The sequence below is a fragment of the Oncorhynchus clarkii genome, chromosome 12 (assembly GCF_045791955.1).
Source record: "Oncorhynchus clarkii lewisi isolate Uvic-CL-2024 chromosome 12, UVic_Ocla_1.0, whole genome shotgun sequence".
Lineage (NCBI taxonomy): Eukaryota > Metazoa > Chordata > Actinopteri > Salmoniformes > Salmonidae > Oncorhynchus > Oncorhynchus clarkii.
The window spans coordinates 57,928,829-57,954,499 of record NC_092158.1 but is presented as its reverse complement, the minus strand read 5'-3'; the positions used below and the strand labels follow the sequence as shown (position 1 = coordinate 57,954,499).

At 41.6% G+C, this 25,671-nt stretch overlaps 2 protein-coding genes across 5 annotated transcripts in view; one reads left to right on the top strand and one right to left on the bottom strand.

Annotated features, from left to right (window-relative positions):
• Positions 1 to 3,448, top strand: part of LOC139420862 (P2X purinoceptor 1-like) — a 52,908-nt gene extending 49,460 nt beyond the window's left edge. For both annotated transcript variants that reach the window (XM_071171224.1, XM_071171223.1), the window contains one exon: positions 2,682 to 3,448. The gene's annotated coding sequence lies outside the window, so the exon portion shown is untranslated. The remainder of the gene's footprint in view (positions 1 to 2,681) is intronic.
• Positions 3,449 to 6,501: 3,053 nt separating this feature from the next.
• Positions 6,502 to 25,671, bottom strand: part of LOC139422096 (calcium/calmodulin-dependent protein kinase kinase 1-like) — a 128,321-nt gene continuing 109,151 nt past the window's right edge. For 2 of the 3 annotated variants that reach the window (XM_071173246.1, XM_071173244.1), the window contains 2 exons: positions 10,227 to 10,274; positions 8,196 to 8,605 (listed from right to left, as the gene is read on the bottom strand). In XM_071173246.1, coding sequence (XP_071029347.1) covers positions 8,533 to 8,605; positions 10,227 to 10,274 — 121 coding nt within the window. In that variant the 3' untranslated portion in view covers positions 8,196 to 8,532. Of the gene's footprint in view, positions 8,606 to 10,226; positions 10,275 to 25,671 lie in introns of all 3 variants that reach the window. The other variant, XM_071173247.1, reaches the window with a different exon arrangement.

Below are 25,671 nucleotides of genomic sequence, written 5' to 3'. Positions count from 1 at the left end.
GTTCTGTGATGTGGAAGAAATTCCTTTGTTCTCTATGAAAATTCACTCTGTCTCTTATACTATGTGGCCATGAGGCGGGGTCTTCTCCTCAGGAATTTAGGACCTCTCTCTAACCACAGCAGTCTGGTTGTAGAAGCAGAGATCGGAGGATGGTGCTCGCTGTACCCAAAGAGGGCAATGTCATGACACCTGCATTAAAGTCCCTGGCCACGAGGAGCGCCACTTCTGGGTGAGCGTTTTCTTGTTTGCTAATGGCTTTATAGAATTGGTTGAGTGCGGTCTTAGTGCCTGCATCGGTCGGTCTGTGGTGGTAAATAGAAGGCTAAGAATAATATAGATGAGAACTCTGTTGGTAGATAGTGTGGTCTACAGCTTATCATAATGTACTCTACTTCAGGGGAGAAATACCTTGAGAATTCTTCAATATTAGACATCGCGCACCAGCTGTTATTGACAAAAAGACACAAACACCCCCACCCCTTGTCTTACCAGATGTAGCGTCTCTGTTCTGCCAGTGCATTGAAAATCCCCCCAGCTCTATATTATCCGTGTTGTCGTTCAGCCACAACTCTGTGAAACATAAGATATTACAGTTCTTAATGTCCCGTTGGTAGGATAATCTTAATCGTAGGTCATCAATTTTATTTTCCAACGATTGCATGTTAGCAAGTACAATTGATGGCATTGGGAGTTTAGTCGCTCGCCTACGGATTCTCGAAAGGCAGCCCAATCTGCATCCTCTTTTCCTCCGTCTTTTCTTCACGCAAATGACGGGAATCTGGGCCTGTTCCCAGGAGAGCAGTATATCTTCCTCGTCGGACTCGTTAAAGGAAAAAGCTTCTTCCAGTTCGTGGTGAGTAATCCCACTTCTGATGTCCAGAAGTTATTTTCAGTCATAACTAATGGTAGCAGCAACATTATGTTGTAACGGTCTTCTTGTGGTGAAGTAGAGGCGGACCAAAAAGCAGCGTGATTATATTGATTCATGTTTAATAAAAAAAGGATAAACACGAACACTACAAAACCAACAAACGTGGAAAACCAAAAACAGCCCTGTCTGGTGCAAAACAGAGACAGGAACAATCACCCACAAACACACAGTGAAACCCAGGCTACCTAAGTATGATTCTCAATCAGAGACAACTAATGACACCTGCCTCTGATTGAGAACCATACTAGGCCGAAACATAGAAATACCCCAAAACATAGAAAAACAAACAGACTGCCCACCCAACTCACGCCCTGACCATACTAAATAAATACAAAACAAAGGAAATAAAGGTCAGAACGTGACATATGTACAAAATAAGTACAAAAATAAGTTACAAACAACGCAAAAAAAACAAACAAAATAGCACAATTGGTTACGGGCATGTATAACGTCAGCCATCCTCTTCGGCGCCATCTTAACTACTGTCTACATTTTGAGGTTACTGTAACTATACATTTCTTATTAAGTAATCACATGAAGTGTGCATTTCCAAGATTGCATGCATAGGTTGTCATAGATCTGTGGAGATCTTCACAATTGCTGTAATAATCTGTACAGAATTTTGAACGACATCGATCACTTGCTGTAATCTCAACTGCAAACAGGTAGTTTGGTTTTGCTATTAGATGAAGCACAGTGATAACACATTAATCTGTTGTAAAAATAATAAAAATATGACATTGTACTCCTATTTTAGCTTTTCTCTGGTTTTAAATGGTTGAAATTACAGTGATAGACATTTGGTTGACAACTTAACCAAAAATCAGACATTGTTTTTCCATTGGAATTTGGTTGTGCTTTTAGATGGTTGAAAGCATAGTGATAACATGTTGGAAATTCAACTAACTTTCGGCTGTCTTTTTGAGTGGGTGAATATAGGCTGCAATTAATCAACATCTCAACCAAATATTACCCAAATAATGACTGTCACGACTTCTGCCGAAGTCGGTGCCTCTCTTTGTTCGTTCGACGGTCGACGTCACCTGCTTTCTAGCCATCGCCGATCCACTTTTCATTTTCCATTTGTCTTTTCACACCTGGCTTCACTCAACTAATTACTTGTTTATTATTTAACCCTCTGTTCCCCATGTTGTATTTGTGAGTGATTGTTTATTTGTATTTTCGGTCTGTTATGGTGTGCTCGTGATGTTACTTTGTACATTGGACATTTTGAGTAAAAGTACGTTGATTACTCATATCTGCTGCCCTGCGCCTGACTCCCTACACCAGCTACACATAGACCTTTTTACTTCAACTTTGAAAGTACGTGGTGTGCCCAGTGGGAGTGGACTAATTAAAAAATAATAATATATTATTTCTTAACTACAGTAATCCCTGATCTGACATGACTGGATAGGTAGACGCTATGCATTAGATCCATTGCTTACATACTTACCGTCAATACTTACGTCAAGGAAGGGAAGGAGGACGGAGGGATGCATTTTGGAAAGTATTCAAACATGGACCAGAAGAAACACATCAGTTAACCACATGAGAATGTTAAAGTATTTGTGGGGAGTCAATTCTTAGGACTTCAAAACATTTAACATCTGACACAATTCTTTCCTTATGTGCACACTCTAATCTATGCCCCCTGTGACATAGGCCTATTGAACTGCCCAGTGGGCTAAATGACCTGTTTTTAAAGTCCCATTTGAACATGGCCATGTTTTCTGTTTCTCTCCTACAGGAGTGATCCTAAAAAGGGCAGATTCATGACTCTTGGGCTCCAGACAGCAGAAACAGGTGGATCCGGCTCCAACTCTGCAGAACACAGACTCCAGGCTGTACTGCCATGCAAAGGACACTTGGACAGGAAAATACAGTCTCAAACAACATTCTTCTCTCTTCAGCTCAATTATTCAACTGCTAATTATGTATACCTTCAAATCTTGGCAACAGACCTCAAATGATGCTATCTGTTTTGGAGATAAACCGAGATAAATACAGGATATTATTCTTTCAGAGACAGAAGCAGCCGCCCTCCTTTGTTCACCTCATAATAAGAATAAGAATACCCTAACCCTAAAAGCACAGTTCTCTCAACATTGCAGAATTAGCACTGAGTATTAGTTGAGTGTTGGTTCATTACCTCAAAGCTCCATGGTTTATAACACATTTTTAGCAGCCCTTCTACTTTATGGGAGAACCACCGATTTCCAACTTGATATGACCATTATAACACAGTTCCATAAAATGTTTATAACACGGTTATTTATACTTTATGGTAGCACCACCCATTTCAAACCTCTTCCATCGGCACAGAGCCCTCAATGTTGTCTTCAAGAGACAACACTAGAAGGACTACTGGTGGGGTACTCCACTTTGAAAGACAAATAATTATGTATTTACAGTTTGCGATTGCCATGTGAATTCAATAAACCATGTTCTGAGTTTAGGTTTTACTCTTGTATGTCCTTTTACAGGTTACTTACAAAATACAAAATTATTCAAAAATGATTATAATAATTGTTTTCTTTTATTGTGTGCCTAGGTGTACAAAAAGCATGCAAAAATAGCTTCTGTATATATTTGGTACATATTTACATTGTAACAGCAGGTGGGCCATGCTTTTTTGTTTGTGGGACTTTACGAACCTTGACATTCAAGCCCCATTCATACCTGCTTCTAACATGCATCCTTCATCCTGATCTTGTCCATTATAAATTCTGATGAAAATCATTTCACAATACATCTTTAAAATGCCTACACCTGACTAAAAATGTGGACACAATAATAATGTTGAAGAGATCAGGACACGACGCAGATTAGCACCAGGTATAAACAGGGCTTCAGAGAAAGGCGAAACAGTGCAGACATCTATCAACACAGGAAACAGGACCTTTAACACAGAGACTGGACAATCCCATATGATACATAGCAGCGATGCTAAAACCATGACACTGTCCTAATCTTAACATTATGTACACTCTCACAGGCCTGTTTCATCTGTTGAAGACGATTCCCTCTTTACCCCTGGTTGAAGGAATTATAAAAGTGTCAATATCATCCAGCTCAACTCCCAAGACAATGTAATGTACCTGGAATAATAGTCAGAAAGAAAGAGCACCTGAGTGCATTTAGAATCAGAACACAACACTGAAGTAATCTAATGACAACAACATTGCACTTCTGACACACACACATACCTGTACATATAAACACATACATTACAAAGGTGAATACACCTTAGACACGGATAAAGATTCTTGCGAGTGCAGTGCTCCAGACAGACTTACAAAAAAAACGGTGTTTCCCTTTAGCATCACCGTCAACATATAAAGTGCCATCTCATCAGAGGGGACTTGAACATGGCAGACAGCTGGTTCACAACAGGTGCCGTCTTTGTTCCGATCCCAACAGCCCTTCAGTTAGGAGAAGTTAGTCACCGGTCAGTCTGTGGGTTAAGACAAACCCTTAAAAGCTCCATCAAAAAGCAACTACGTCCAGCGCAACACGAACATAGCGTTCACCCTAAAGGTACCAGGGGAAAAAAGTAAAGGTAACAAAATAAAAAGCCATAGCAGAAAACAAAGCAAGCTCTTCATATGGTTGATTGAAACTCTGCACTTGAAATTGCATGTACCGGTAATAGAAATGATAAAAAAATATATATATATATTCACAAAGACGGAAGCACAATTAAATATGGCTGCCGTAAATAGGTGACACTGACGTGTAAAGGCAACAGCAGGGCAATGAAGAAGAAAAAGACTGGGAAAAAGAGAAGATGGGAATAAGTGAGTGAAAGAGAGAACACTCTCTGGCCCACAGGGAATGCATAATAAAGCTTTTTTATTCCACTACGATCCCTCTACCCCTCTACCCATTCTCTGACTGTAGCACCTAACAGGTGCACTGATATGTCCACCAGAGGGTTACGATGCATCCAAAATGGCACGCTAATCCCTATGTAGTGGCTATTCCCTATACAGTGGCTATTCCCTATTCAGTGCTTATTCCCTATATAGTTGTTATTCCCTATATAGTGGCTATTCCCTATATAGTTGCTATTCCCTATATAGCTAATCCCTATGTAGTGGCTATTCCCTATACAGTGGCTATTCCCTATACAGTGCTTATTCCCTATATAGTTGTTATTCCCTATATAGTGGCTATTCCCTATATAGTGGCTATTCCCTATATCGCAGCTGTCTTGTGAATGTGCCATTCAAAGGTAATTTCCGAATGCGCCGACATCTACAACGTTTACCATGAATGCAATCTCAGCAAATGTAGGAACATTGCCTTTAAAAGCTGAATTGTCAACACAGTGTGATAAGACTGAATCCTGGTCTTAGAGAGACAGACAGCAATATTACACATCTCCCAACCACACATCTACTGACATCAGGTCTTCCATACTGCCTATAAATACTGCATGACTAAGATGATATTATAGGAAACATGTTTTGAAGTTGCATAAATTGTGTCCATCATTTCTATGATTGTGCACACAATTAGTAGTTTTTAAAATTGAGAGGCTCAAATCACAGAGGCTCAATTCAGAAGAGGCATTGACCCTTGTATATGTATATGCTACCCTCCTATCGATCCTCAGAACCTATTTTTAATGGAGTGTTTTGCACAATAGAATTGCATCAAGTCGGAAGAGAGGGATGAATGGAAATCACTCCACTGGGCCATTCTCTGCCACATGGGGATTGTGTGGTTGTGAATAGATAGTTGTTGTTGTTTGTGTTGTTCCTAATCACCATGGTCCCTGGAAGAGCTGTGGAACAGATCGCTGTGCTCTGACTGACAACACGCTTTCATATATAGTACAAAGTGCCTGAGCTGGCAGAGAGAGAGGGAGGGAAACAGAGAGAGGTGGAGGGATAGAGAGGGAGACAGAAGGAGAGAGTGGTGTTGAGGAAGGGAGAAGGAAAGAGAAAGGGGAAGAGAGGGAGAGGCAGATAAACAGGGAGGGGGGGAGAGAGAGAGAGAGTCCCCTCTTTAGCTGTTTGTCACAACCAAACAAAGAAACACCATGACAGCTATTAAAGTTCTGAAAGCTCCCTCTGATTACAGCACAGTCTAACTGGAGATTATCCATCACACACACTTACACACACACTTCTAGGGCCACCCAGGGGCATTTTGAAGGGAAAATACATCCAAAACTTTCCTGATAATTTGGTCAATATATCCTAACCACAACTGAAATACCAATAATTTCTGTATTACTTTAAACTCTTGGTCTAACTCTAACACTTCATAAAGTGACCACCAAACTCCTACTTTAACTACATTTAAATGTCATAACCAATTATTACATTTGTGCAGCCTTCACCATGCTTGGATGTTGTGAGAATAACACAATTATTACATTTGTGCAGCCGTCACCATGCTTGGATGTTGTGAGAATAACACAATTATTACATTTGTGCAGCCTTCACCATGCTTGGATGTTGTGAGAATAACACAATTATTACATTTGTGCAGCCTTCACCATGCTTGGATGTTGTGAGAATAACACAATTATTACATTTGTGCAGCCTTCACCATGCTTGGATGTTGTGAGAATAACACAATTATTCACATTTATTTCATAAATTAACCTTTTACTAATCAAGAAACAGTACATACAAACACCATTACCTGCTTTCACTTCCATTTTGAAATGGAGAAGAATGTATAAAGGACAAATAACCCAGTACAATCTCACATGCATCCCTATCAATGAATGGGCCAATTTCCAATGAAGTTTTTCCTAAATTGAAATAAAACAGTTACTTGGTTCTGGGAGGGTGATTAATTGGCTGCATAAATATGATTAGTGTTCCCCCTTTCACAATTGTGAAAAAATGTGTTTTAAGGAGGATAGGTTTCTGCTTCTTGTCAGAGTCTAGGAGACAGGGGAGAGAAACAGGCTTGCTTCATCCTACTGCCTGAGATTCAGAGAAACAGCACGTCTCTAATTCTGTACCCTACTAAAAACATTAGAGAATGAAGGGGAGACAATTAGAGCAACACAGAGGAAGATACCAGTCCACACAGACACCAAACCACATCACCCCCACCCTGAAACTCCACTGGCTCCCACAGGATCATCTTCAAAATGCTCACATACCTTACTGACCTCCTGCACCCCTACACTTCACTGCGCTTTTCTGACATTGGCCTCCTAACCATCTCTCACACCAGGCGCTGCTCCATGGGAGACAATGCTTCTAGCATTGCAGCCCCCCCAACTCTGGAACTCCCTCCCTCTCCATGTCAAAACCTCACAATCCATACGCATATTCAAGTCCAGACTAAAGACACACCTCTTCACATTATCTGCTGTCTTAGAGATCCCTCACTAGTTCACTTCCCTAGTTAGTGTCATCCTGTTTAGTTTTTTTCCCCCTGGTTAGTCTGTCCTTATGTTCGGTGTAGTTTTATATACTTACTCATTTTAATGTATGATTTTATTGCTTTTAATCGTGCAGATTAGATTGTGTACGTAAAGTGAATTTGGGTGTCTTGTAAAGCGCTTAAAATAAAATATATTATTATTATTATTATTACTTAAGGGTTATGTTGACAGCTTAGCATGTACGGGTGAGATAGACAACAATGACATTACACTGACACACACATTTATGATCTATGTACAACGCTGCAGCATTAATGGGGCAATCCGCAGATGAAACAATAACAAAAAGGTTCCCCTCTGTTTTGGTAAAAAGCTTAAAGATTGGCCTGGAAAAATGTAAACACTCTGATATTAATAGATTGAGCTATGGATGCAAGGACTGACCCTTCAATATATACAAATGATAGTGTCAAGCATATTTTGAGGCTATACAGTGTGTGTTTACAGACATTGGAGTAAAACAAGCTTTTGGTTCTGATGGGGTATGACAGTTAAACTAAGCTTATGAGGCATTTATAAGTTATATTCTTCAAGAATCATAGGTATATATAATTAATACATTTATAAGTCCAAAAATGTATGAAGCGTCTGCAGATTGCCCCTTCAAACTACTGAAAAAAAGCCCTGTGTGTATGTCTTGTTTCAAACGGTAGGGGGCGTAATAATGTCAGTTGCATGCTCCAGTCTCTTGGTCATGCTGGCTCTTAGGGCACCAATATTGTCCACTGTGAATGGTGCCTAGAGAGTCTCTGAACAGCGATAACGTTCACCATGCATTGTCTAGGTAAAGTGACATCGAAACACGAAATTCCTCTTCTCCTCAGCAACATAATGCCAGCAGTGGTACAGTGTTGTCTGGGTTCTATGTGCTTCTTTGGGTGATTACACGCAATGATGGAGTGAGGAGAGATCAGGGAGGGATGGAGGGAAGGAAAGGATTAGAAGAGCAGAGTGCATCATAGATTTAAAGGGAGAGAGGCAATGTACAGATTGGGCTTTAAAGGGGAACGGCATATCATTTTTAAAGGGGAAGCCATGCTTGAGTTGAACCACTTCTCACAAGTAAAAACACTGTTTCAGTCCAGAAGCACTGAAGGTAGGAGCGTAAGATTGCGGTTAAGAGGGCTGTGTAGAACTGGGCTGAGCTGAGCTGACTGGAGGAGAGGAGGAGGAACGGGATTCAGGAGAAGGGTTCATCTTCATGTAGGTCTTCGAGCTCTCCCTCCCTACTTCCCTCTCCACTGCTGCCCTTTCTGAAAGAGTGACAGGAGACATATAGAGGGGAAGAGAGAGAGAGAGAGAGAGAGAGAGAGAGAGAGAGAGAGAGAGAGAGAGAGAGAGAGAGACAGGGAAAGAGAGAAACCGTAAAAACAAATACATATTTTTGTTGTTGTTGCCTTCTTGAAAATGTGAACTTTCATGTGCCTTAATCACAAACTGGTATGTGATCTGTAAATATGAATACAAATATAAAATGACAAGCCTAGTTTATCCCAAAATAAAAAATACTATAGAATACTATGGTTAAATACTATAGTATTCACTGTAGTGTTTTTGCGGACTTCCGTATAGTATTTACTGTAGTGTTTTTTTTTATATAGCTTTGACATAGCAGTGGGGGCTTTGTCTTTGAGGAAATCTACTGGACAAAATACTCCAACAGCAAATTTTCCATAACCTGTAGGTAGGTAGGTAGGACTGAATTCTGAACAGATCAGTTCAGAGTTTCTGCTCTTTTCTATAACCTGTAGGGAACACAATATATCCCAATTTGTGCCACCCATAAATGAGAAACCTACATGCCAAGTATAGATATTGGTGGCACAAATTGGGATATGGGGAGGGGAATGGGCAGGGTGTATGCAAATGATATAGTGTAGTATATACTAAAGTATTTACTGTAGTGTTTTTGCAGACTGTAGGGTTGTTGTGGATATTACTGTAGTATTTACTGTGATGTTTTTGCAGTCTGTATTGTACTGTAGTATTTACTATAGTATTGCACAGTATACTACACATTTCTATAGTAAGTACTACACATGATCGAGGTGTGTAGTATAGTATTCTACAGTATACCAGTTTACTACAGAATTCTATAGTAAGTACAGTAGTATTCTATAGTAAACTGTAGTATTTTTGCATGTGGGTAGCCAAGGAGAAAGCACTTAGCTATAGGGAGAAAGACAGGATCGTTCCTGACTTGCCACGATTGGCTGAGATAACAGATAATATGGTGCTGATGAACTTATTTAGCTAGCTAAACAAAGGAGACAAAAAATATCCATTCACATAGAGTCCCGTTCACATGTGAAATCTTACAGATGGGTGGGACTAAGGCTTAAGAGGGTGTCTACAATGCTGAATGGGTGTACACAAAGAAGAGCTCTCCAGCAAGTTTAAAAACCTCAAAAGTGGGTAAACAAGTATATCAACTTTCATAGCAGCATTACTTTCCCATAATTTTCTCCAATTGCAGTATATGATATGGCATTTCGAAGCTCGGAGTCTGCACTTTTATAAACTGTAAAGTCTTATTTTTGTCACAAATTTAAAAAAGCTCTTGTAACCAGTCACATATTTAATCTCTATCATACACGTGGCGAGAAACAAGAGCCACCTAATGTCATCGCATTGAGAAAGGCAAGAAACACCATCTTCAATGACAACACACAGAAATGGTGACAACAACACGTCATGTGTAACACAGGGAGATGGCAGTCGGAGACTTTTGAGTCACAGTTGGATTGAGAGTTGGGGAAAAACATTTGCCCCGCGATTCTCATGAAGGAACACCAATGGATAAGGACAACAGGATGGGGGGTTGTTAGGAATTTTGACAGACAGCGTGCCAGACCAATGACCACACAACTTTACCTTAGAGAGGGGTGGAGTTTTAAAGAGTGGCGGAACGGCCACGCATCCCTGCAGCAGATAGAGCGGGGAAGAAAACGGACACAGAGTCAGAGGTCAGAGCCTGAGGTCAGGAGAGGTCGTTGGAGGGTGACGGAGAGCTATGAGCATCCTTCCACCACTACACTCATCCGGGAGTCAGTTGCCCTTCGACATTGATCAGTTCAGCTTTGAGGTTTTACCCTAATGGTTAGGGATAGGGTCTGTGGAGGGTAAGCTGATCCTAGATCTGTGCCTGAAAGCATCCATCTGTCATGCAATGTCAGTTAGCCTACATTAGTGTGTAAGGTTTGTAGAGACGGGGTGGTTGGGTCATGTCCTCAGCAGGGGGCAGTGGTGTTGTGCTTCCAAGTTGATGGGCAGGGTTAAAATAAAATAAAATAAAATAGTATTGGCCGCATACACATACAGCTCTGGAAAAAATTAAGAAACCACTATAAAATAATCAGTTTCTCTGGTTTGACTATTTATAGGTAGGTATGTGTTTGGGTAAAATTTACATTTTTGTTTTATTCTATAAACTACTGACTACATTTCTCCCAAATTCCAAATACAAATATTGTCATTTTAGTGTCACGTCTGCTCCTGCTCCTCCCCTCCGGCGTACGATGTCACCAGAATACTAACCAACGGTCCTGGGATTCATCATTACACACACCTGGCACTCATCATTACGCGCACCTGTGAATCATTATGATTCACACCTGGACTCCATTACCTTCATCATTTCCTCCCCTTTATACAGTGCCTTGCGAAAGTATTCGGCCCCCTTGAACTTTGCGACCTTTTGCCACATTTCAGGCTTTAAACATAAAGATATAAAACTGTATTTTTTTGTGAAGAATCAACAACAAGTGGGACACAATCATGTGGAACGATCAAGTGGAACGACATTTATTGGATATTTCAAACTTTTTTAACAAATCAAAAACTGAAAAATTGGGCGTGCAAAATTATTCAGCCCCCTTAAGTTAATACTTTGTAGCGCCACCCTTTGCTGCGATTACAGCTGTAAGTCGCTTGGGGTATGTCTCTATCAGTTTTGCACATCGAGAGACTGAAATTTTTTCCCATTCCTCCTTGCAAAACAGCTCGAGCTCAGTGAGGTTGGATGGAGAGCATTTGTGAACAGCAGTTTTCAGTTCTTTCCACAGATTCTCGATTGGATTCAGGTCTGGACTTTGACTTGGCCATTCTAACACCTGGATATGTTTATTTTTGAACCATTCCATTGTAGATTTTGCTTTCTGTTTTGGATCATTGTCTTGTTGGAAGACAAATCTCCGTCCCAGTCTCAGGTCTTTTGCAGACTCCATCAGGTTTTCTTCCAGAATGGTCCTGTATTTGGCTCCATCCATCTTCCCATCAATTTTAACCATCTTCCCTGTCCCTGCTGAAGAAAAGCAGGCCCAAATTGGAGCTGTGTTGCTTTTACGCCAAACATAACGTTTTGCATTGTTGCCAAAAAGTTCAATTTTGGTTTCATCTGACCAGAGCAGCTTCTTCCACATGTTTGGTGTGTCTCCCAGGTGGCTTGTCTTTAAACAACACTTTTTATGGATATCTTTAAGAAATGGCTTTCTTCTTGCCACTCTTCCATAAAGGCCAGATTTGTGCAATATACGACTGATTGTTGTCCTTGGACAGAGTCTCCCACCTCAGCTGTAGCTCTCTGCAGTTCATCCAGAGTGATCACTTGGCCATTCTAACACCTGGATATGTTTATTTTTGAACCATTCCATTGTAGATTTTGTTGTTGATTCTTCACAAAAAAATACAGTTTTATATCTTTATGTTTGAAGCCTGAAATGTGGCAAAAGGTCGCAAAGTTCAAGGGGGCCGAATACTTTCGCAAGGCACTGTATGTCACTCTCCCATGTTCACTCACCAGTTGGTATTGTTCTTGTGCATCGGTATACTGCCTTATGTTAGTGCCGTGTTCTTGGTTTTGTTGTTTTATTAAAACGTTTCACCTGAACCTGCTTCCGACTCCCAGCCCCATCATTACATTTAGAGAATTTATTTGCAGAAAATGAAAACTGTTCAAAATAACAAAAAAAGATGCAGTGTTGTCAGACCTCGAATAAGGCAAAGAAAATAAGTTCATATTCATTTTAAACAACACAATACTAATGTTTTAACTTAGGACGAGTTCAGAAATCCTCCACCAAATTTCACAGTGGGTGCAGCAAGGCTGGAATCGGTCAGATTTGTCTTTGTGAAGGATGCATGAAAAAAATCCACGTACAAGGTTGTCCTGGAAGAAAACTTGCTTCCTTCTACTCTGACAATGTTCCCCAACTCTGAGGATTGTTTTTTCCAGCAGGAAAATGCTCCATGCCACACAGCCAGGTCAATCAAGGTGTGTGGACCACCAGATCAAGACCCTGTCATGACCATAAAACCATGAAACTTCTGGAATGTGAGGAAGATGGATGGTCAGCTCCTTTGTTTTGTTGACGTTAAGGGAGAGGTTGTTTTCCTGTCACCACTTCGCCAGGGCCCTCACCTCCTCCCTGTACGCTGTCTCGCCGTTGTTGGTAATCAAGCCTACCACTGTTGTTTCGTCTGAAAACTTCATGATTGAGTTGGAGGTGTGCATGGCCACGCAGTCATGGGTGAACAGGGAGTCCAGGAGGGGGCTGAGCACGCACCCCTGTGGGGCCCCTGTGTTGAGGATCAGCGGGTGGAGGTGCTGCTACCTTCACCACTTGGGGTAGCCTATCAGGAATTCCAGGTCCCAGATGCACAGGTTGGGTTCAGACCCAGCCTGAAGGCTGAGCTGTAGTCAATGAACAGCATTCTTACATGCTGTAGGTGTTCTGCTTGTCTAGGTGGGATAGAGCAGTGTGCAGTGCGATGGTGATTGCTTCATCTGTGGACCTATTGGGGCGGTACGCAAATTGCAGTGGGTCTAGGCCCTAGGGTGTCGGGTAAGGTGGCGGTGATATGATCCTTAACTAGCTTCTCAAAGCACTTCATGATGACAGAAGTGAGTGCTATGGGGCGATAGTCATTTAGTTCAGTTACCTTCACTTTCTTGGGTACAGGAACAATGGTGGGTATCTTGAAGCAAGTGGTGACAGCAGACTGGGATAGGGAGAGATTGAATATATCTGTCAACATTCCAGCCAGCTGGTGTGCACATGCTATGAGGACACGGTTAGGATTACATCTGGGCCGGCAGCCTTGAGAGGGTTAGCACGCTTAAATGTCTTGCTCACGTCGGCCACGGAGAATGAGAGTTCACAGTCCTTGGGAGCGGCCCGTATGGGTATCACTGTGTTATGTTTGGATGTTAAATGACAAGACAGTCATTGATGCAAGTAACCAGTGTTGTTCAGCACATTCCAATACATCTGGGTATATCAAGCACACGGGTAAAAACACTGTTGTTGCAGTAATTAGCATTTACCAACAGATGGTAAACAACACTTTTAACATATTCCATTTGATAAAATAGGAAAGGAGCTGTCAATTCACAATCACAACAAACCTAGTAATAACATCCAACATGAACAGTTCAGTTTTGTTTTTAAACACATTTTGATAATCTCTTCACTTTTCAAATTTGTAAACTTCTTTAAAAAAAAGTGTAAAACAAAATCGTGGTCTGTCAACAGTCCATAATAGGAAACCTACAGATGAAGTATTTTAGGTGTCAGGGACAGCCGCCCACAGCGTGAAAAGACAAGGGGCTTTTCTGTGAGGATTGTGGGATCACGGCAGGCGGGTCACATGACTATCTTAGGGAAGTGCTGATGAACATGGGAGTCCTGATGGCTGAGGGAGCGGCTGCCCTGTAATCCCTTGGCTCTTGGCCCAGTGAGTCAGGCCCATGACTTGCTGGTGGTCCGTTCTTTGTCATGCGACCCCTATGACCATCAGGGTTCTGAGAGGTGCTGGCTCAGCAACCCGAAGGTCAAACCTATTACGATGGTACAGTGATCCATTCACTTTGACCAAGTAGGAGCGTGGTGCAACTTTATGCACACAGGATGCAAGTCTCCAGAGGCCCGTCCGGTCCCCTGGTAGTGGCTTCATCCGCACCGCTTCACCTACCATAAGCTCAGGTAAGTAATTTGCTGATTTGTCATTGATGAACTTGGACATCTGTCCTCTGTGACAAAGCTTCTCCAGCATGTACGTCACCACACAGGGCTCCAGGAGAGTGTTGGCTACTGGCAGAGCTGCTTTTAAGCTCCTTGCCATGAGGCGCTAGGTCGGGCTGCTATTCATGCCTTCAGTTGAGGGTATTGCACCACTGCAGGACCGCTTTCCAGGCATCCTTGCCTTTGCAATTTTGACTACCGACTCTGCCTTCCCTTTGGATTTTGGGAAGGCAGAGTCGGCAGGGTGACATGGCGATGAGGTGACATGCTCAAATTCGTATTCTGCAGAATATTTCCGGAACTCAAAACAGGAGAATTGGGGTCCATTATCTGAGATTACACTACATGGCTGGCCATAGCAGGCAAACTGCGCATTGCAACGTTTGATCGTCGTCACTGCTCAGAGGTCGGGGAGGAAGTCAATCTCCCAAAAGTCTGAGTAATGATTGAATACCAGAAGAAAGTCTTTGCCACTGTGCTGGAAGAGATCTAGACTTCCTATTGTCGCTCTCTGTTGCTCAATGGCATATTCAATGCAGATGGTGCATTTACTGACATTGTCATTTATTTCACTCTGCATTCCTGGTCAATGCAGCATGTCACATGCTTTTCTGTAACAGGCCTCACCTCCAATTTGACTTGAGTGCATGCGCACCAACATCTCATGGTGCAGGGACCGGGGAAGAACAGCTATCTGACCCTTGAATATCACTCCATTTTGAACACTGAGCTCCTCTTTGACTGGCCAATATTCTTCGATGGCTAGAACAGGTTCTTCCGTGCAGTTGGGCCAGCCCATCAGAATCACAGACCTCAATGCCTGGAGGTTTTCGCCCCGGTCTGTGTGCTGTCTGATTTGTAACATTGGGGTAGTCAGTCTGGTTGACGTGTTCAACATCCACTTGCTCTGTTTGTAAGCTGCAAACTGTGTTGTTCATGCATGGCGCATGTGTGTGCCTGATGTAGTAGAGCACTACTATACTAAGCACACTGGTAAGAACACTGGTGTTGCAGTAATTAACATTTACCAACAGATGGCATACATCTTACACCCATAACATGTTATCATTAAAGCAGAAAAGGTGTTTAGCTTGTCCGGGAGCGTCTTGCTGGTTTTCCCTTTGCAATACATGATTGTCTGGAGTCCCTACCACATATGTCTCATCTCTGAGTCTTTGGATTGCAACTCCAATTGCAGCTGACATTTTGTCTGTTTGATTGCCTTACGGAGGGCATAACTGGACTGTTTGTATTTGGCCATATTCACAGTCACCCTGACGTGGTTAATTCAGTGGTTCGCACTTTCAGTTTTGCGCGAATGCTGCCATCTATCTACGGTTTTTGGTTTGGATAGGTTTTAATCATCACAGTGGGAATAACATCCCCTATACACTTGCTGATTAACTAAGTCATTGTGTCAGTGTATACGTCAATGTTATTCTCAGAGGCAACACGGAATTGAGTCGTGATCTGATTTCCCGAAGGGAGGATGGGGGCCATCCCAGAATGGAGCGTAACAATGGTCGAGAGTTTTTGCACGAGTACTGCAGGACATGTGTCGATAGAACTTCGGCAGCGTTTCCTCAGATTTGCATTATTAAAGTTCCCAGAGACAATAAATATGGCCTCAGGTTTAGGGCTGTTAACTTCTTGGTGACAGGGGGCAGTATTTTCATGTCCGGATGAAATGCATGCCCAAATTCAACTGCCTGCTACTCATCCCCAGAAGATGAGATATGCATATTATTAGTAGATTTGGATAGAAAACACTCTGAAGTTTCTAAAACTGTTTTAATCATGTCTGTGAGTATAACATAACTTATTTAGCAGGCGAAACCCCGAGGACAAACCATTCAGATTCTTTTTTTGAGGTCACTCTCTTTTCAATGGGTTTTCATTGGGAATCCGGACCTTCTTGCAGTTCCGATCGCTTCCACTGGATGTCAACAGTCTTTAGAAATTGGTTGAGGTTATTCCTTTGTGTAATGAAGAAGTACGTCTATCTTGAACGAGGGTCACTTGAAGTGTACTGTTAGATAGAGGCGCGTGACCAGAAAGCATGCTTCAGTTTGTTTTCTTCCTGTATTGAACACAGATCATCCCGTCTTCAATTTTATCGATTATTTACATAAAAAAAATACATAAAGTTGTATTACAAAAGTAGTTTGAAATGTTTTGGCAAAGTTTACAGGTAACTTTTGAGATATTTTGTAGTCACGTTGCTCAAGTTGGAATCAGTGTTTTTCTGGTTCAAACGCGCCAAATAAATGGACATTTTGGATATATATCGACGGAATTAATCGAACAAAAGGACCATTTGTGATGTTTATGGGACATATTGGAGTGTCAACAAAATAAGCTCGTCAAAGGTAAGGCATGAATTATATTTTTATTTCTTCGTTTTGTGTCGCGCCTGCAGGGTTGAAATATACTTTCTCTCTTTTGTTTACGGAGGTGCTATCCTCAGATAATAGCATGAGAGCCCATGAGCTCATGTTGCGCTACATTTCTATAGTCTATGCAATTGCGTGAGAAAACAGAGTTTTGATGGCCTCTATTAAAAATAGGAGGATCCCCATCAGCTTTCTATAGGCTAGGCCTACTCTATTTATTTAGCAACTTTCCTAATATCAATCACATTGCTTTGCAACAAGAGTATATCCTACCTGGCTGGCATGAAAATGAACCATGGGAAAAGCGTCCTCCATTCGCTATTTAATTGTATAGATGACATGTATTTTTTCCCCATGCCCCTGTTCGGAGACAGGTGCATGATTATGGTCCATTCCAACTCAAAACTAATTTCACACATATATTATTTAGTATATGTAAAGACAACATTAAATTAAGAATAGTCTGATGGGTGACAATATTAGCATATCACTTGTGAAGGATTGTCATGACTGTCCTGTGAGGATTGGAATGGGTCAGGTCAGGTTGGCAATGGATGACAGTAACCAGACCTTCAATCACACACAGAAGAGGAGAGGAGGGAACTGGGCCGGTTTGACGGCTCACACCCTGCCATAAATTAAAGGAGAGGAGATGCAGAGAGATCTCCTTCTCCAAAACCCACCAAGGAATGTGCTTTGTTAAAACCTTTTGTGACTAGGGGGCAGTATTTTCATTTTTGGAAAAATAACATTCACGTAGTAAACAGGATATTTTGTCAGGACAAGATGCTAGAATATGCATATAATTGACAGCTTAGGATAGAAAACATTCGAAAGTTTCCAAAACTGTAAAAATATTGTCTGTGAGTATAACAGAATTGATATTGCAGGAGAAAGCCTGAGAAAAATCCAATCCGGAAGTGCCTCATGTTTTGAAAGCGCTGCGTTCCAATGCGTCCCTATTGAGCAGTGAATGGGCTATCAACCAGATTACTTTTTCTCCGTATTCCCAAGGTGTCTACAGCATTGTGACGTAGTTTTACGCATTTATGTTGAAGAATACCCGTAAGCAGCTACATTGCGCAACTGGTCACCTGATGGCTCCCAGAGTGATTCTCGCGTAAAATACAGATGTAGCCATTATTCCAATCGGTCCTACTGATAAACCAATTGTCCCAGTGGATATATTATCGAATAGATATTTGAAAAACACCTTGAGGATTGATTATAAACAACGTTTGCCATGTTTCTGTCGATATTATGGAGCTAATTTGGAATATTTTTCGGCGTTTTCGTGACTGCATTTTCGCCGGGCGATTTCTCAGCCAAACGTGAAGAACAAACGGAGCTATTTCGCCTACAAAAATAATATTTTTGGAAAAAAGGAACATTGGCTATCTAACTGGGAGTCTCGTGAGTGAAAACATCCGAAGCTCATCAAAGGTAAACTATTTAATTTGATTGCTTTTCTGATTTCCGTGACCAAGTTACCTGCTGCTAGCTGGACAAAATGCTATGCTAGGCTATCGATAAACTTACACACATGCTTGTCTAGCTTTGGCTGTAAAGCATATTTTGAAAATCTGAGATGACAGGGTGATTAACAAAAGGCTAAGCTGTGTCTCAATATATTTCACTTGTGATTTTCATGAATAGGAATATTTTCTAGGAATATTTATGTCCGTTGCGTTATGCTAATTAGTGTCAGTCAATGATTACACTCCCTCATGCGGGATGGGGAGTCACAACAGACTTTTTCCCGCTGAAACTCTAACACATTCAAAAAGCGAATACTGGAACAATATTTATAACTTGAGAACGTGGGGAATGGCCAGATATGATCTATAGAACACTAATGTCATATTGGTTTTGATTTTGTAATGTGATTAAAAGTGTTATAAAGGAAATACTATAACTTGAAAAGAATATACACAACATGTCGAAGTCTCCATCTACGTTGTATATGAGGTACGAAAAATATTAAAGTATTTCTGTTAACTTCTTATGGCTGCAGGGGCAGTATTGAGTAGCTTGGATGAAAAGTTTCCCATTGTAAACGGCCAGCTCCTCAGTCTCAGTTGCTAATATATGCATATTATTATTAGTATGGGATAGAAAACACAAAAGTTTCCAAAACGGTCAAAATATTGTCTGTGAGTATAACATAACTGATATTGCAGGCAAAATACTGAGGAAAATCAAAACATGAAGTGCCTTCTATTTTGAAAACTCCATGTTCCATAGCCTCCCTTTGCTACATTTAAAGGGATATCAACCAGATTCCTTTTCCTATCGCTTCCTCAAGGTGTCAACAGTCTTCAGACATAGTTTCAGGCTTTTATTTTGAAAAATTAGCCAGAACGATAACATCGCGTCAAGTGGTCACATGAGTTTTGCTCGCGCAACTGAGTTTGGACAGCCATTGCTTTTCCCTCACCTACTGATAAAGACATTTGCGGTTGATATATTATCGATTATATATTTTAAAAACAACCTGAGGATTGATTATAAAAAACATTTGACATGTTTCTGTGGACATTATGGAAACTATTTGGAATTGGTCTGCGTCGTCGTGACCGCTCTTTCCTGTGGATTTCTGAACATAAAGCGCCAAACAAACGGAGGTATTTTGGATATAAAAATAATCTTTATGGAACAAAAGGAACATTTGTTGTGTAACTGGGAGTCTCGTAAGTGAAAACATCCGAAGATCAAAGGTAAACGATTCATTTGATTGCTTTTCTGATTTACGTGACCAAGCTACCTGATGCTAAGTGTACTTAATGTTTTGTCGATAATCTTACACAAACGCTTGGATTGCTTTCGCTGTAAAGCATAATTTCAAAATCTGACACGACAGGTGGATTAACAAAAGGCTAAGCTGTGTTTTCCTATATTGCACTTGTGATTTCATGAATATAAATATTTTTTGTAATATTAATTGAATGTAGCGCTATGCTATTCAGCGGTTGTTGATGACAATTATCCCGTTAACGGGATTGCAGCCATAACAAGTTAAAAACTGAGCTTAAATGTATTTGGCTAGTTTTTGAAAACATAGTTGCACACCTCATGGTTGTATTAATTTGGGATCTATTGCATCCCACAAATGTCCCAGAGTATGTTTGGAATATTTATTTATTGCACAGAAGGACAACCAATAGAATAGGTTGACTTTTGTACTATGGGGGATAGTAGATTGACATAGGCTAGTAGTGCCTTTGCTGTTCGTTAGGCCTTACTCATCTTGTTGGCTGACGAAAAGTAGGCTAAATGTAGACAGTTCTATCTTCAATATGCGCCTCGGAATTAGATAAGAGGGACGCACACAGTTGCGTCTCCAATGTATCTGTCTTCATTCACTTAGCCTACTTCTTAGCTGAAATTCCTGTGAGAAGGATCACGTGACGGGAAATTGGCTAATAAGAATTTAGATCACGTTGGTCACGTTGGTATGAAGAGATTCGGGAGAGAGGTGCAGGAATGCGTAATATATATTTTTACTATAGCCCAAATTACGGCATGCCGTGTAAAGGCACGGGGACGAAGACCAAACAAACACTTACACAAAACACAGGGTTGAGACCCAGACAAAAGAGCAAGGAGTACCTCGAATACATACACACACGCACAATGATTAACATACGGGACGAGACCCGGAATCATCTGCGCAATCCACAAGGGCATGAAAGCCCAAAACACACAGCACAGGTACTCACACGCACCAATGGACATTGTAACAATAATCGACCCCACCATGGTGAACAAAGGGCGCATATATACAAATACAATCAGTGGGAATAGGGGCTAGGTGTGCGCAATGAAAGTTCCAGAGGGATCCTTGACAGATTTCTGAGAGAGTCTGCTTCGGAGCACCGCTCACTTACTGCCACACAAGGGGGATGCCTCTTGGAAATTTGAGGCCTCGTGAGAATATTATCAAGTGCTTATCAAATTGTGAATGAAAGACTGATTCCTTTCAAGCACATTTTTTCTTTAGAGTCCCATCATCTAAACAATAAGCCTAAAGTTGCAAGCAACATCTAAATTAAGTGTAACGGCTGTCCTCTTCGTCTTCCTCTGATGAGGAGTAAGAGATCGGACCAATACTCAGCATGGTATGTGTTGAGGATATTTAATAGAACGGAACACTTAATGACAAATTAACAAGAAAACGAAAAAATGAAACCGAAACAGTTCTGTCTGGTGCAGACACAATAAACAGAAAACAACTACCCACAAATCAAGTGGAAAAAACAGGCTACCTAAGTAAGATTCTCAATCAGAGACAACTAACGACACCTGCCTCTGATTGAAAACCATACCAGGCCAAACGCAAAACACAACATAGAAAAACGAACATAGACAACCCACCCCAACTCACGCCCTGACCAACCTAAAACAAAGACATAACAAAATAATTAAGGTCAGAACGTGACATTAAGCATATAGGAGGACTGGTTATTTGTTAACTGCTCAACACAGAATAGCCGCATGTGTGCACTTCCTTTGAAATCGTTTCGAGAAAACATCCTTTCTTTTTTTTAAGCTATGTTCAATTGTATTCTTCATACTATAAAATAAGAAAAAACAATGCCATGGAATTCTAAGCAAATCCTGTCTGCTAAATGAACTAGTGTAGCCCACAGCATAGTCATATCAGGGCCTAACATAAGGACAACTTGGAGTATGCTATTCTGTTCTGAAATTGACAACATTGTCTTCATATCATGTTTCTTTAGACCTGTCTAAAATAAATAACTGCTTTCTTGTGATGGTGTAGGCTACATTAAATGGATTTATTAGACTTTAAAAAAAGTAAATGTTCTAAAAGGTCTGCATCAGTGGCTTGAAGGCTATGCGTGGAAGCCAGGAGATGCTAAACATGTTTATGTTAATTAATGGTCAATTACCGTGAGACCAGCTGTTATTTGCTTGACAATCACCGGCTGACAAAATTTCATGACCGCCACAGCCCTACTCAGGATATGCGGTTTCCAGTTTGCACAAAGTGCAGTGCAGTTCCTTGAGAGCCATCGAGGTATCGGCTTGAGGGGGAATATACACGGCTGTGATGATGACCGAAGAGAATTCTCTCGGGATGTAATGCGGTCGGCATTTGATTGTCAGGTATTCTAGTTCGGGTGAACAAAAGGACTTGAATTCCTGTACTTTACCACAATCACACCATGAGTTTTTAATCATGAAACATACACCTCTGCCTTTCTTCTTCCCAGAGAGTTTTTTATTCCTATCTACGCAACTGAGAACCCAGCTGGCTGTATGGAGGGGGCAGTATATCCGGGGAGAGCCATGATTCCGTGAAACAGAGTAAGTTACAGTCCCTGATGTCTCTCTGGAAGGAGATCCTCGCCCTGAGCTCGTCTACTCTATTGTCCAGGGACTGAACATTAGTGAGTAATATAGTCAGAAGCGGTGGATGATGTGCACACCTCCTGAGTCGGACTACTAAGTCCACTCCGAATACCTCTTCTCTGCCGACGGTGTCTTGGCACAACCTGGGATAAGTTTAATTGTCCTGGGGGTTACGAACAAAGGATCCAATTCGGGAAAGTTGTATTCCTGGTCGTAATGCTGGTGAGTTACCGCTGCTCTGATATCCAAATGTTCTTTCTGGCTGTAAGTAATAACACAAAAAACGTTCTGTTGCTTAGGAACTAGAAGCAGAGCTGTCTGTCGGTGCCATCATTGGCAATATGGAAAGGTTTTGTTATAAATGACCCGTCAACTTCAATGAACGATGGCGATGAATTGGGTTTTCTGTCCATGATATCATTTAAGGTACTCCAAAGTCCTTTTCCATTGGTTTTTATGTCATTTATCTTGGGATAGTAATATAATTTATTATTATTTTTGTTCAATTTAGTCACATTTCTCAGTTTACAGTATGTCAACCAATCAGTTTACAGTATGTCAACCTCTTGAATAATTTCTTTAAATTATACGATTTTTCAATTCACCATCAATCGAGGGGGCTTTAACAGTTCTCACAGTTAATTTCTTAGCAGGTGCATGCTTGTCAACAATTGGCATGAATAATTTTACAAATATTTCCAGTGCTGCATCTGGATTAACTTCCTCATACACAACATACATTTTTTACATATTCAACAAAAGAGTCCTGAGAAAACATTTTGAGTTCTGAGAAAACACTTATACATTAAATTACTTCATGCCCAACCTTTGGCTTTCCTTATTATTGCCACAATGTTATGGACACTACAGCCAAAGGTAACTGATAGTGCTTTGGAGCAAAGCTTTTCAGCATTAGTGAAGAATAAGATATAATCAATACAAGTGGATATCACAGATCCAACACATGCACTCTAATTGGTTGAGTGATAATCTGGGTCAAATTACAGGCATTAGTCACAGTTAGGATTTTTCTCTTGAGAGGAATCGCTAATTGCTAACCAGTCAATGTTCAGGTCATCCTTTGTTGTGTCAAATACAGATTTTGTGTCACATGTGTCTCCAACTTTCTCACTATCCTTATCTTACCCAGTGAAGTTACATGTTTAGGAGAAATTGTTGAATTAATGACAGGCCCAGTATAGGTCTAGTATAGCCAATAAACATAATGTTTTCTCAAGGTTTACTATTCCAAAGGGATAGTAAATGCATACAAAATAACAAAAACATCACAGGTCAGGGGTATCTGAGGTAAAACCGGGACAGTTCCAAACCATTATGTCTTTCGCTTATTCACTGCCAGAGGGGGAGGATTAGATTAGAGAACAGAGAGAAAGACAGTGTAACGTGGTGAGGTTGGACCCAGGTGCAGAGAAGAGACCGGATGAGGAATCAGTGGTTAAGCATAAACATAAATACTTTACTGATAAACAGTAGCTGCAGGATCACAATACACTGGAAAAAAACAACAAAACACTAAGTCTTGAAAACTCACTCAGGAAACAAATGCACACGGTAAACAATTTAACCTTCTGCAAAGGAAACCAGAAAACGAACCTCTTTTAACAGGGAAATATTCATGAGTAATAGGACACACCAGAGTGTCATTATTGTCTATAGGACGTTCTCTGCCGCCCTCTGGTGACAGGTAGAAACCATGACAGTACCCTCCCTTCTAGGAGCGGCTCCAGCCCCTGAGCCAGGGCGACCACCACATAGTTGGTTAAAGTCCCTAACAATTCCCGGATCCAGGATGACCCGGGCAGGCACCCACTCCCACTCCTCGGGACCGTAGCCCTCCCAGTCCACCAGGTACTGCAGGGTGCCTTGGACTTGACGAGCCTCCAACAAACGGCGGACAGTTTAGGCTGGGCTTGAGGGGGCGGAGCAGCAGGTGTGGAGGGAGAGAAGGGACTGGTCCTTACCATCTTGAGACGGGAGACATGGAAGGATGGACAGACCCTCATAGACCTGGGAAGCTGGAAATGATAGGTGATCGGGTTGATGCGACTCAGGATCTTGAATGGTCCTATGCAGCATGGAGCGAGCTACCACGAGTCCACCTTTCAAGGGAAGATCACGGGTGGAAAGCCACACCCGTTGACCCGGTCAGCGGAGCCGAAGAGGCCTTTGCAGCTGGTTTGCCTGGTGTTGGTGTCGAGCAGAGGACTGGAGCAAGGAGGATCGTGCTCTGATCCAGGTGCAGCGACGTCCTCGATTGAACGCCTCGGTTGATGGCACCCCCGCGTCGGCTTCTTGTTCAGGAAACAAGGGGGAACCTGAACTGACACTTGAACGGCGACAGTTCGGCAGTGTGTTATGAGCATATTCTGCCCAGATGAGGAACTTGCTCCAGCTTCTGGCCTGAGTGGTGACGAAACAGCAGAGGAACTTCTCCAGCTCCTGGTTGGCCTGCACAGTTTTTCCATTAGACAGTATAGATATTGTCCCAAAATGTTCACAATATTGCATATCCAACATGAACTTCCAAATAATAAATGTGTACAAATTATAATGGACCTGTATAATGTATTTATTTTTTTGGCCCAGAAATGGCTTTTGACGAACAAATGGGTCCCAAAAAAATCAGTTCAGGGTCTCCATAAAGGAATGTCCTGTACAATAAATAAAAAATATATCTCTATTTATTTTCCACCATTAACATTTTCACCATTCAATTTACTTTTCCTAGTTATTTATCATTAAGTGAAATGTTCTGATCCTAGAGTGTGTTTTATGCTCTGTCATGGTTAAAAAAGCCATAAAATGAAACAAATATGGCTATTGGCCAATACTACAAAGAAATATCTGATATAGGGTGTGTGGAACCCCGAGGAGAGACTCACCGACACCCCCAACAGGGAACAGAAGGCCTTCCAATACCGTGCAACGAACTGGGGCCCACGATCTGAGACAATGTCCTGGGGAAGCCCTTGGGATGGAGGTAACCCTGTGATAAAGTCTAAGGACAGATGGGACCAGGGCCAGCTGGGGATGGGCAGAGGTTGGAGAAACCCAGCCGGTAGCTGTTGTGAGGACTTGCTTTGGGCACAGGTGGAACAGGCTGCAACAAAGGATCTCACATCCTCAATCATGTTGGGCCACCAGAATTTCCGCCTCAGGAACTCCCGTGTCCGATTAACCCCTGGATGCCCAGTTAATTTTGAGGATTGTCTCCATTGTACCACTCGAGAACGGGCTGATCGTGGAACATAAAGTCTGTTAGTGGGACCTCGGCCGAGGTCAGGTTCTCGGGTCTGGGCTTGTCGTACCGTGGTCTCAATACTCCCGATGTCACAGGAAGGCCAAAAAGACCATCAAGGACAACAACCACCCAAGCCACTGCCTGTTCACTCCGCTACCATCCAGAAGGTGTGGTCAGTACAAGTGCATCAAAGCTGGGACAGAGAGACTGAAAAACAGCTTCTATCTCAAGGCCATCAGACTGCTAAACCGCAATCACTAACTCAG